Source organism: Sphaeramia orbicularis, chromosome 14 (assembly GCF_902148855.1).
Source record: "Sphaeramia orbicularis chromosome 14, fSphaOr1.1, whole genome shotgun sequence".
In the NCBI taxonomy this organism is placed as follows: Eukaryota; Metazoa; Chordata; class Actinopteri; order Kurtiformes; family Apogonidae; genus Sphaeramia; species Sphaeramia orbicularis.
The window spans coordinates 28,240,894-28,253,985 of record NC_043970.1 but is presented as its reverse complement, the minus strand read 5'-3'; the positions used below and the strand labels follow the sequence as shown (position 1 = coordinate 28,253,985).

Sequence of the window (13,092 nt, the reverse complement as noted above, 5' to 3'; positions counted from 1 at the left end):
CTCTCTATTTATCCTTTCTTAAGCTATTTGTCCCCATTTATTGTCATATTATCCACTGTATTTTGCATTTTTTCAATGAAAATCAGGTATTTTCCTATATTTAATTCACTGATCATGTAGATGTTCATAAAAGCTCAGATTAAAGTTGATTATCACAATATCAGAAACAGAGAAAAATTAAGCAAACTTGACTTTTTAAACAAAATATAACATTAACTGAGCAAAAACTAAGTGTTTCCAGCCACTGTCATTTATTAAACTCCATGGGTTTTACTGGTGAATCAATGTTGTAGAAGATGACAGTGTTTCCACGTTCACTACGGAGCCTCTGAACGTCCAAATGGGTCATATCTGATGAGCATGAAAAGATGACAAACTGTATTTTGCAGCAGGTATTTACATGTATTGACAGGATTAGTGGATCGACTGATATTAAACTTTTTAGGTCAGTAGATGGTATTGGTCACCGGTGGCTGTTTGGGTCTTTATGGGTTAAACAAAATAAATCATTGCATATTCACATGATGCTAACATCAATCATCAACTACAACCCCACTGTAGCAGCTCCTCAGTGACTTTTTTTGGATAAATATTTACTACACACCTCACTTTAAGTCTTATTTTAAGGTTGGAGCTATATATGAGCAGTGCTAGAGGAAGTACAAGAGTATAAAAATACTCAGTTACAAGTGATTGCCCTGCAAACTTAAAAGTACAAGAGAATTGTTGTATGTTCAGAACTATTTAACTGGATTATACTCTAATTATTAATGTGTTCAACTGTAATATTGCCGCAGATCATATTGAGTGCTTCATGTATGATAATACATCATAATCTATGAGTTGATTTTTATTTTCTATTGTGAATGAGTGAAAAAGTTATGAACTAAACTTTGACTTTGAGATATAATGAAATAGAGGAATACATATATATACTTAAAACTATATTTATGTAGAGTTCTTGAGTAGATGAATATAGATTTATTAAAGTATATACATATAAAATAAAGTGCTACTTAGTCACATTTGATACAAATATGCTACATAATGGAATGGAATTCAAAAAGATACAAGTAGACCACAAAAGAAATTAAAGTGTCAAAGCTGATCTGTCTTTTAAAAACCTCACTTCACCCTAAAATTTGAGTTTTATCATCAGAGCCAAGAAAACAATAACCCTACCTAATACTGGCAGATATCCCAGATTGAGAACAACACCAAAAAACATCTGACATTTCTTTGTCTTGAAGCCAACCTGTCCACCAAATTAACTTTTTGAAGTCTCCTGCTGGCAGACACAACAAAAACAGGTTCATTTAACCCATAAAGACCCAAACAGTCCCTGGCAACCAAAAGAATCGACTGATCTAAAATGTTTAATTCCTGTTGATCCACTAATCCTATTAATGCATGTAAAATAATTGGTGTAAAATACAGTTTTTCATCTTTTCATGGTCATCAGATATGAACCATTTGGGCGTTCAGAGGCTCTATAGTGAACATGGAAACACCGTCATCTTCTACAACATTGATTCACCAGTAAAACCCATGGAGTTGGATCAATGACAGTGGATGGAGGCACTTGTTTTATGTTCAGTTATTGATATCTTTGCTAAAAAAGTCACTTTTTCTTGAGTTTTTCTCTGTTTCTGATATAATAACTCTCAACTTTACTCTGAGCCTTTAAGAACATCTACATGATAAGTGAATTAAATATGGGAAAATAGATTATTTCCACTGAATAAAAATGCAAAAAAACAGTGGATAATGTTGTAATAAATGGTGATAAATTAGGTTAAGAAGGGTTAAATAGAGAGCAAACTTTATTTGGGATTTGCTACAGAAGTATTTCTGGGTCTTTATGGGTTAAGACAGTGTGCATTTATCAGGAGCAGTGTTGTATAAAGTACTGGAAAGACACACTTGAGTTAAAGTCTATAAGTATCTAGTATTTACAGTACTTGAGTATATCAAGTAATCTACAATTAAATGTACTCAAGTAATGAAAGCAAAAGTACAAGTAAATGCTAACAATAACCAAAGGTAGTCAGAATTTTTAATATTATAAAGTTTATCCAGGATTTTAAAACATGGTAAAGTAAAAGACAAGCAGTCAAAATATTGAAAATGATGCCTACATCACACACTTCAAAAACAAGGTTTCAAAAACCTAAACAGGGGTCGGCTACTGCTGATGTTAGAAAATTTCACCTCAAAACATGGAGTCTACATTACACTTCATAAACAAGGAATCCAAAGTCTAAACCAGGGGTGTCAAACTCATTTTCGTTCAGGGGCCACATTAAGCCAAATTTGATCTGAAGTGGGCCAGACCAGTGAAATAATAACATAATAATATATAACTAATGTCAACTTCAAACTTTCTTGTATGTTTTAGAGCAAAAAAAGTAAAATTATGTGATGAAAATGTTTACATCTACCAACTATCCTTTAAAGCAATGTGAATAACATGAACAAACTGAAATTTCTTTAGAAAACTAAGTGCAATTTTAACAATATTGTGTCAGTTTATCATTTAAACATGTAAATTACAACTTACAGATCACAGTGGATCAACAAATACACAAAACATTTAATAACAGGCAGAATATTGTTAAAATTACACTTCAGACATTTCAAAATGTTTATATTTGTTGAGGTTATTCGTGTTGTTTTGAAATGTTAGTTTGTTTTAGTGTAAATCCAGTAAAATGACATGAGAATTTTTACATTTACAAAGAGAAAAATTTGGAGTTGTGAGTATTTATGGGTTATTATGATCATATTTTACCGACCCTCTTAATATCTTCAGTGTAATTTTTGCATTTCACAAATTCATCCCAGGGGCCAGACTGGACCCTTTGGTGGGCCGGATTTGGCCCCCGGGCCGCATGTTTGACACCTGTGGTCTAAACCATTGACATAATACCAACCTGCCGACAGGTTGAGTGTGGGGTTAATGGGGTTACATTGAGAAGGTTTCAGAAATTTGTTTTTTGGGTGTAATAGTGGATGATAAATTAACATGGAAGTCACATATTGCTTATGTTAAAAAAAAGGTGTCTAAAAATATTTCTGTATTGAGTAAAGCAAAATATGTGTTGGATTATAAAGCAATGAAAATTTTATATTGTTCACTTATTCTGCCGTATTTGAGTTATTGTATTGAAGTATGGGGCAACACATATATAAGTAACACAAAACCATTGTTTTTATTACAGAATAATAAGAATCATGTATAATGTTAATTTCAGGGAACATACAAATGAGTTGTTTATTAAATCAGGATTGTTTAAGTTTAAAGAGTTGGTTGAATTAAGGACATTGCTGATTGTGTTTAGAGCGAGAAACGGACTTTTGCCAGCAAACTTGCAGAGATTATTTGTTTTAGTATCACAGGATGAAGAACATAGAAGGAGGTTTAATTTTAAACAGCAAAGGGTGCAGACTAACGTGAAGAAAATGTGTATTTCTGTTGTGGGTGTCAGGATGTGGAATTATTTGGCAGTGGAAGAGAAGAGCTGTACAAATATTTTTCAGTTTAAGAGGTTGTATAGGGAAAGAATAGAAAAGCTTTGTAAAAGCATGTAATGACATAATTCAATTTATGGATGTTGGATTTATTTCATTTGCATTGACTATCACGTAAGCTGTTTACTGTAATAACTGTAATGGCAACGTATCTCATGTAAGCAGATGTTTCAAGAAAGGGGCAGGTATTATAAGTTTTCTTCATCCTGCTCCTTTCCAATCATTTAGATTGGAATGAATGAATAAAATGAAATGAAAATGAAAAAATTTGCACATGTACATTAAGCTTTAAGCCCAATGACAGAGAAGTTTCCTGAATTTGTTGCAGTCACCAGTAATCTGTGCGGTGAAAACACCAAATTTCTTTTTTATTTATTTTTTGTGACAAGTAACGATACTGTGCATTAAAAATGTATCGGAGTAGAAGTATGCAATTAAGTTAGGAAATGTAGTGAAGTAAAAGTGAAAGTACGCAAAATTAAAAGTACTCATTTAAGTACAAATCCTCCTAAAACATACTTGAGTACAGTGTGAAGTATTATTACTCTGTTACTATACAACACTGATTAGGTGCAACCTTTGGTTTTGCAGTTTCCTTCTACGTAAACATTTAACAACGGAGCCAGAAGCTCTACACAAAGTCAGAGTTCCAGCTGTGTTGAGGGCGCAGCTGCAGACGGAGAATCAGACCGTACTGTACTAAACAGGTAAACACACTCACTGCCCTCCACTGTACACAGGAAACAGCTGCCACCACAGATACTGGTACTTGCTTGTCCAGCTGTTGTGCTACATGACGTGCAGTTTTTCTGCAGATGAGTGACTTTGAGAGGACAAACATGTGCAATGAAAGGAAAATTATAGATGCATATAAGAATCTCCCTTTATTGCTCTCTTTACTTTTCTTATAAAGCCACTATTTCAAATGCAGAGAAGCAGAAAAAAAGTTTATTTAAATGATAATAATATTGTGACAAAGCAGCAAACCAGAACTTAAATTGCTGAAGTGTCTCCTTACTTTTCCAGGTGTCATAATTCTCCATCCCTTGCTGCTGGATAGTTTTATTGTTCACTTCCACTCCCCACTAACTTTGGGGAAACCTCCATTTAAAGTGAAGACGAGAGTACAGAGTGAGGTTGTAATGACTGAACCTTTATCTCCTGTCTGTATTTAACCACACACAAAAGACCAAACTAGGAACCTTTAATTCACTAATATAAAACTAGGCTGAGGGCATGAATTTAATCGTCACTTTGGCTCCAATGATCCATGTCACTTGACTTAAATAGCACGTGTTGTTCTTTCTTTCAGTTGCTGTTAAAGACAAATCCTTTTTTTTTTTTTTTTTTTTTTTTTTACATTTTCATGGACAGTTGAGTCTCATATTAGATGTTGACTTTATAATCTGTGATATAACACTCATCCTCTTCACAGTGCTGCTTATGACTGTCTCGTCTTTAACTAAACTATCTAAATGTCAGACGTGCGCTTCAGCGGCGTTTGGCGCTTTAACGGATTGTCGGTTGGGAAGTGCAGATGAGGAGGATTAAGACGGTGAGAAAACGAGGAATATGGAACATGAATGTTAACGGTAGGGGTTGAGTTTAACGTTGCAAACACCTACGGCTAATCTTCAGTCACAATGAGAGGCAGGGGGATGGGAGAGAGGAGGAGGAGGGGGGGGAATAATCTGAGGTTATACACTGAGCTGCTACAGTAACTGGTGATACACGCTATAGGTCTTGACACCTGATGTGCAGTCAACTTCTCAATTCGGCTTCTAGCAACACTTCAACAGTAGCATGAGGCAGGAGAGAGAGAAGACGGAGAACACCTACGCTGTTGAATTCAGGGAGTGTGTTGACGCTGACGTGAACCCTCTCCTGGTAAACGCGTGGGGAGGGCTGAGAAGCTGGCACTGCAGTGTTTTCCACAGGAGGAGGTGCGGAGACTCCCATGGAGCTGATGGCATTGCCTGAAACAAAACCAGCGGGGATCATCTTCATTACGTTCACATCATTATTTATCCTTTCAGCATCACCGGGAACGTTATATGAGACTTTTGAAAGCTTGGTTAAACTATGAAAGACTTTGCATTTAAAGTGACGTGAGAAATGGAGCATGCTGCAGTAAAGTTTATGTATGTGTAGTGACGTACTTTATATAGTTTAACTGTAAATTATGTGCATTATTTCAGGAGGATGATTATCAAACTTTAATACCAACCAAATGGACAAAACTGTTGAGACTATTGTTTCATTGCTAACAGGGAGTTAAGAAACAAAACCATAATGATAAATGCTATAATCTGATTGTAATTAATGTTTTTATTTCATCTTTAGGGTTTATTTTATTTACAATGTCATCTCCATTCACAAAATGTTTCAGTTTTGCAATGTCAAAATTTTATTCATCATTATAATTTTTTATTCTGCAAATAATTTTTAGTTTTGTTGTTTTGGCAGGGTTGAAGTGAGCATAAATATTTATTTCTCATTCTATTTTTTTCACATGCAACAAGAAAAAAAAACTGAACATATACACAGCCTTAAAAGGTACAAAAAACAGAACTGTGTAGTGTGACCCTTGACCCCAAAACAAGAAGAAGCACAAACAGTTAAATGCATCTGACATGTTGAATGAAACCTGGTGTAAAACATCAGAAAATTAATGCATTCAATCTCATATTGTCTGAACAAAAGGGTTAAAAACATGTTAAGTGTATCACTTTGATTTATAAAAGCTGTTTTTCCCTGAAATGTCTATTTTTACTGTTGTACATACTTCTCATACTCTCATTGGATCTTAATACTGAGTCTGTAGAAGTACAAATAATAATAAAAATAATAAACCTAATGTTGACGATGTTGTACAACTATTACGTTCTGACCATAAATAATCATTTTGAGCCACAAATAATGGTTTGATTGTCACTCAGCAAGAAAAATCTGCAGTTAAACTATTGATTTGACATTTATTGTGATAATTATTAACAACTGGCATTAACAGTTTCATTATAATACTTAAATTCAACAGGAGTGTGAAATCCTGTAAACTGAAGATTTGTCCCAATATTTGTGTCCATATAGTGTATTGAAAATGTAATCATGTTATTTAGCAATAAATTTCAAAAACTAGTGTTAGAGCATAGACCACATGTTTTTATACACTGTTGCTCATAAAAAGTTGGAATATCTTTGTTTTCAGACACATTCCTCTTTTTATTCCTATTTATTCACATCAGTAATCACCTTTAACCAATGAGTACAGTCCCAGTTACACTTTATCTGCCAAGAATAAATCACATTGTCACAATCATTTCATGAGAAGAGGTAAAAGTATTTTCTTCAAGCTTCATGGGCAACAGTGCACAGTTTTATTAATGGCACTTTGTTGATAGAAAACCTCATGCTGTTGTAAAAAGGTTTATCTTTCATCTTGTAAAGTTGCAACGAGCGGAAAAAATGCTGGAATATTTGCTGGAATATACAACTAAACTCTTGAACCAGACAAGTTAAACTACACTGAGGTAAATAGGTTCATATTTTTTTATTTTATGAAACAGCCTGGAATGTATAAAAATGCAAGGTGGCAGAAAAAATAAAACCTAAGATTTGTGCTACAAAATGAAGCCTCATCTTTTTGTTAACCCTTAAAGACCTAACTACTCACTGTTGGCCAAGAACGTCTACTGTTATATAATGTTTAAAAGCTTCTGAAGCATTAATTCTTTCAATACATTGAAATAATTCAGGTGAAATGCAGTTTCTCATCTTTTCATGGTCATCACATATGACCCATTAGGACGTTCACAGGCTCCATAGTGAATGTGGGAGAAACACAGTTCTATTCTGCAACATTGATTCACCAGTAAAACATGGAATGCCTAAAAGCACTGTTTTTGTTGATACAATGCCATAGCTATTGATGTAAGAACTGAAGGGATTTTGGTTATTATCAAGAAAACGTGGAAAATGGCTGGATATCAGCTCTGAAATGAAACTCTTATGAGCTATTTTTGTTGTCGTCATTATATTTGTCCAAACAAATGTAGCTTTAGTTGTGCCAGGCATTAAAATGAACAAGAAATTGAAGAAAATAAGGGTGGTCTAATAATTTTTTCCGTGACTGTATCTTGCCTAAAAAGTCCCTTTTTGTTCGGTTTTCTCCATTTTAATGTAATGACCTTTGAATTTTCTCAGAGCCTTTGGGAACATCTATATAGTCAGTGAATTGAATATAGGAAAATACCTGATTTTCACTGAAAAACGCAAAATGCAATTGATAATATTATAATAAATGGCAATAAATAACACAGAAAATGTTGCATGTAAAGAAAAATTATTTTGGAAGTTGCCACAAAGTAGTCCTAGGCCTTTAAGGGTTTAAATAGAAATTCTGTGTTGAAAAATCATTCCATCACTAATAAAATACTAAATGATGAGAGAGATGGGGATGATTTTTTTTTCAAAACTATTTTTATTACTCCGTCAGAACTGTCTAAGATCTATTATAAACACTGTAGCAGCTTATTTATTATTAAATCGATCTATCATCGACTTGATTGTCTTAACGTGGTTGTCTTATTCATTTTCATTGCTTGTGCCTTGATTCAATAAAAACCAAATGAATGAAATAGCTAATGAACATACTGTATTTTACATTGTCAATTTGTAATAGTATTATCTTTTATTCTGCCTTATTAGAGGTGCAATTAATAGAAACTGGGGGCTTCAAAAGTAAAAAAGAAAAGAAAAGAATGAATTAATTACTTTTTCAAGGCGGATCTTTGTGTGCTTTGTCCACCTCTATGTGTCTGGCAGCCGTTCAATATGGAGTCACTCTATGTTTATCAGATTTACAGGAAGGATTCATTGACTCCACAGAAGTTGGAACCACATTCACCGCTGGCTGACAGCCAAACACAAGAGAGAACGTCTCTTGCCATTCATTTATTTATCTGAAAACTTAATGGTTCAGTGGTTTGCCCTTTCTATCAATTACAGCCTGCTTCATTTGAATTCTGTATTAAAGCATATTATAAAATGCTCAGATAGAGCAGCGTTTCAATATCAATTTACTTCACATCCAGAGTCAGAGAGCAAAAAGGTAACATTTACCATCAGCGCTGTGCTGACACTGCACTGGAGGGATAGCAGCTGTAAATACCCACTTTTACACAGAGATCCTGGAAAAAAGGCGAGATGGTAATCCCACTTTTTCCCACTATTGACTGATTTACACAGCCAAGACAAAGGCGTAACAGAGGTGAGACAGACTGGACTTTTACACAGCAGATCTGCGTTCTGGAATCAAAGGGGTGGTGATGTAGTGCTCATTTTTAAATCTAAAGAGACAGCGGGCGCATATGTAGGCACTGGCATGGATTCTGCAGCCCACTGCTGCCAGCTTCGTGCCCACCGCGGCCAGATTAGCGCCCGCCGCAGCTGCCTTTGTGCCCACCGTGGCCATCTTCATGCCTGGCGCCTGCTTCATGCCCGCTACAGCCAGCTTCGTGCCCCGAGTGAAAATGGCACATAGCTGCAGAATCATGCCAGTGTCTCCATATGTGCTCGCAGTTTCCCCCAGGCCGGGGGTCGCCATCATCAAAACGTCACACCTTGGTTGCGGAACGAGAGGTGTTCCTTTTACATAGCGTTTCCGGAATCATGATTCCACCTTTATCACGGCTCTGTTACTACCTCCAGAGGCGTTACAAAGCCACGATAAAGGTGGGACCAAATGATCCCACCATTTCGTTTACACAGACGTCGTTCTGGAATAAAGGCGAAATATTCCTGCAACAGAAGTACTGTGTAAAAGGGGCTACTGACTCATGTGTCTGTAAGAGGAATTACAGACTGTACATGAGGATGATAAAAGTTTTCTTAAATATATTTTTTGGGTTTATTTTGGTTTCAGTGTCAGCAAAAATACAAAAAAATTCAGCAATTTGTTGTTTCCTTTCATTTGACTAATTTTGACTGGTCCTACTCTTACTTGTTGAAAAATTCAACACCACAAATAACCATCTGATTTCTTCAACTTCCACTAACGATCAAAAATCAGCCTTTGGAATATTGACTTAACGTTCATCATTCAGATTATTTACCCATTATCATGACAACATTTTTGGTGTTCAGGCACCAGAAGCTTTTACACAAAACTTTTAGTAACTTGCTTCATTGTGTATGAAAGACTTTGTGTGTATCTTAACACAAACAGAATAAAACTTTCCAAACACACTGCTCTGTAAAGTTAATCTTCAAACAAAATCAACATTTCTGTCCAGTTACGCCAGCAGGATTACTATTGCAAAAACAAATCATCAGTGGGGTACAACTAAACCCAGCTCATGTTCCCTGTTAGTGGGTGAACACTCCAACTCTTGGTGAATTCTGTTTCACAATAACAGCAAGAGTCAACATCACAAACTCAAAATACAATGAATACTTTATCACTGTGGTAACTTCTCAGACACCTCCTGCTTAAAACCCAAAAAGTCAAAAGAATCATGAGGTCCCGCTTTCACAGTCTGTATTTGTACTGAAAATTAAGATCAAGCGAGCTTTTTGGAGGTTTCTGTCCTGCCTGAGCTCACCTTGGGACACCTGAGTTACCGATTGACAGGTGTACCGCCCCGGTCAAACTCTCCATCATTAGTTGCTTTTCCATTGACCTTCAAATTGCACAAATATAAATTGCATATTAAAAAATTTCGCCAAAACTGTCATTTTTTGATGAACAGTTTTTGCGCTGGCAAGAGGTGGTTTTTCGGGCATAGCACAATTGGTGTGTCACGCAAAACTGCAATAGAAAGACCTTTTTCCACAACTAGAGTTACGTGAATTTTAAAAAAAAAAAAGGATGTTGATGGATGTTACAACAAGTAAAGAAGAAGAGTTTTAAAAGAAACATGGTGTGGTATATGTGGACACACCAGGAAACCGAATCATTTTGTAATTTAGTACGGGATAGAGGGGTAATATATAATAACTAGAAGCACTCAGAGAGCGCAGACCTCCGCCAAGGCTGATCAGTGGCCCCCCCCGTGGGCCCCCCCACCCCCGATCACCACCAAAATTTAATAATTTCTTCCTTATCCCATTTCCAACAAACCCTGAAAATTTCATCAAAATCTGTCCATAACTTTTTGAGTTATGTTGCACACTAACGGACAGACAAACAAACAGACAAACAAACCCTGGCAAAAACATAACCTCCTTGGCGGCGGTAATAATGAATATATCTGTAAATCAACATGATATTTATGTTCATCACCACATTTATGGAAAGACTTCCTGTATCATCTCATGATAATAAATAAACAAATCACTGCATTTGTGATTTAATGGAAAAACTGACATTACACACTTCTGTTTTTTCGACATTTAGTAAATATCGGTAAAGTTTTGCACAGATGTCCACAGAAAATACACTATTAATACACTGTTAGGTGAAGTAAATCATCAACCAGAATACAGAAAGCAACATTTCCATTAACTAACATCTATTGTGTCATTCATCACCAGAATCTCCAGAGGTTGATATATACTATGTACATAAAATGGGTCAAATTTACCTACACAACATTTCTAGTTCACAAAAATGCTCCTTATTATCATATTACGTCATTGTCTTCTCTGAGGAACGTCTCAAGTTATAACAACAGTTTGTTTAACCATCCCCTGTGATTACCTCCGCCAAGGAGGTTATGTTTTTGCCAGGGTTTGTTTGTTTGTTTGTTTGTCTGTCTGTCTGTCTGTCTGTCTGTCTGTCTGTCTGTCTGTCTGTCTGTCTGTCTGTCTGTCTGTCTGTCTGTCTGTTTGTTTGTTTGTTTGTTTGTTTGTTTGTTTGTTTGTCTGTCTGTTTGTTTGTTTGTTTTTTTGTTTGTTTGTCTGTCCGTTAGTGTGCAACATAACTCAAAAAGTTATGGACAGATTTTGATGAAATTTTCAGGGTTTGTTGGAAATGGGATAAGGAAGAAATGATTAAATTTTGGTGGTGATCGGGGGTGGGGGGGCCCACGGGGGGGCCCATTTCCAACAAACCCTGAAAATTTCATCAAAATCTGTCCATAACTTTTTGAGTTATGTTGCACACTAACAGACAGACAAACAGACAGACAGACAAACAAACCCTGGCAAAAACATAACCTCCTTGGCGTGGGGGGGGGGACTGATCAGCCTTGGCGGAGGTCTGCGCTCTCCGAGTGCTTCTAGTTTGATCTGGTTTTATAATCCAAGTATCTTTAAGAAAATTTAACACTTTTTATCTACAGTGATTAGCAAATGTATTAGACCACCACCCAGTCTAAGGTTTATGCACATCTGTCCTAAATTAACAGCATTAGAATGAACCAAAACTATTTCTATGTGTCTGCAATGGTTAGTATACCAGTATGTTTAACCAAACCTTAAACCAAAACGATCATTTTAATGGTAAAATATTATTATTGTTACCCATGAATATTCAAATTTATTGGTTAAAAAAAACAAAACTGGTTAGTAAAGCACGTTATAGTTATTTACCTGCATTCCTGAACAGAATAATTAATCTTAGTGGTTGAATGTTATGCTTTCTTAATTTGTGAAGCCCAGTGAGACGGTTAAAATTAAAGAATAAAATGGTAAATCATGGAGAGCTCACTGAAAATGAAGCACTTCACAATGTTGGACGGTCTCTGAGATAAATAATGAAAGGGGGTCTAATAAATCTGTTAAGCGCTGTACATAATTAACCTAAAACAATACGCATTAGAAGGAAATACCTATTTGTTCGGTTCATAAATGTCCTGTATGACTCAATATATCCGGGAGAACAACCGGATTGGGCTTCAGGGGTTTTCAGACCCGGAACAGCAGGGTTAGCCCACTGTTCACAGAGAAGCTGTTAACAACCGGTTGAGCTTCTGGGATTCTTCGAGTCCCCTGCAAGTAGCAAACTGCACGCACGATGAGGCAGGTAATCCCAGGGGCGGTGGTGTCCGCTGGAGAGGAGCATCTTTTCTGCACTTTCCCTCTGTTTAATGTTTTATTCTGCTGTTGTCCTGTGTAATTTTATGTGTTTCTATGCCTTTGTAAAGCACTATGAATTGCCTTGTGTATGAATGGTGCTATACAAATAAATTTCCCTTTCCTTGTCTGTATTAGCATCGCTCAGATCACACACAAACAAATGCTGTTACCGAAAACCCCTAAATGTTTGAACATAAATAGAGCAAATAATTGAAACATTATTTTAATTTGGACGGTTGAATTCTTGGGTTTAATCACATATTAGTCAGTATTGGTCAGGATTCTTTTATGTCACTAGATGTTCTTTGTTTCACTGGTCAGTCGTAAAAGTCTTAGGATAGGTCACATCTCGGTCACATACTAAACTGACAGATATATGATCACAGGACTTTACCTTCAGCACACTTTTAAATACACATGCCCATAGACGATTGTAAACAACAAGAGATAAGAGGTAAACACGGTCATTATGGGGTTTTGCATTGAGTTGAGGAGTTACATCTGCTTGACTTTAGAGTCAGATGACACCAGGCCATTTTCTGT

At 35.9% G+C, this 13,092-nt stretch overlaps 1 protein-coding gene across 1 annotated transcript in view; it reads right to left on the bottom strand.

The window, feature by feature from the left end:
• The window catches only part of LOC115433420 (GDNF family receptor alpha-4-like), a 42,627-nt gene that overhangs the window by 9,580 nt on the left and 19,955 nt on the right, over positions 1-13,092 (bottom strand). The window contains exon 7 of the mRNA XM_030154812.1: positions 5,371-5,507. Coding sequence (XP_030010672.1) covers positions 5,371-5,507 — 137 coding nt within the window. The remainder of the gene's footprint in view (positions 1-5,370; positions 5,508-13,092) is intronic.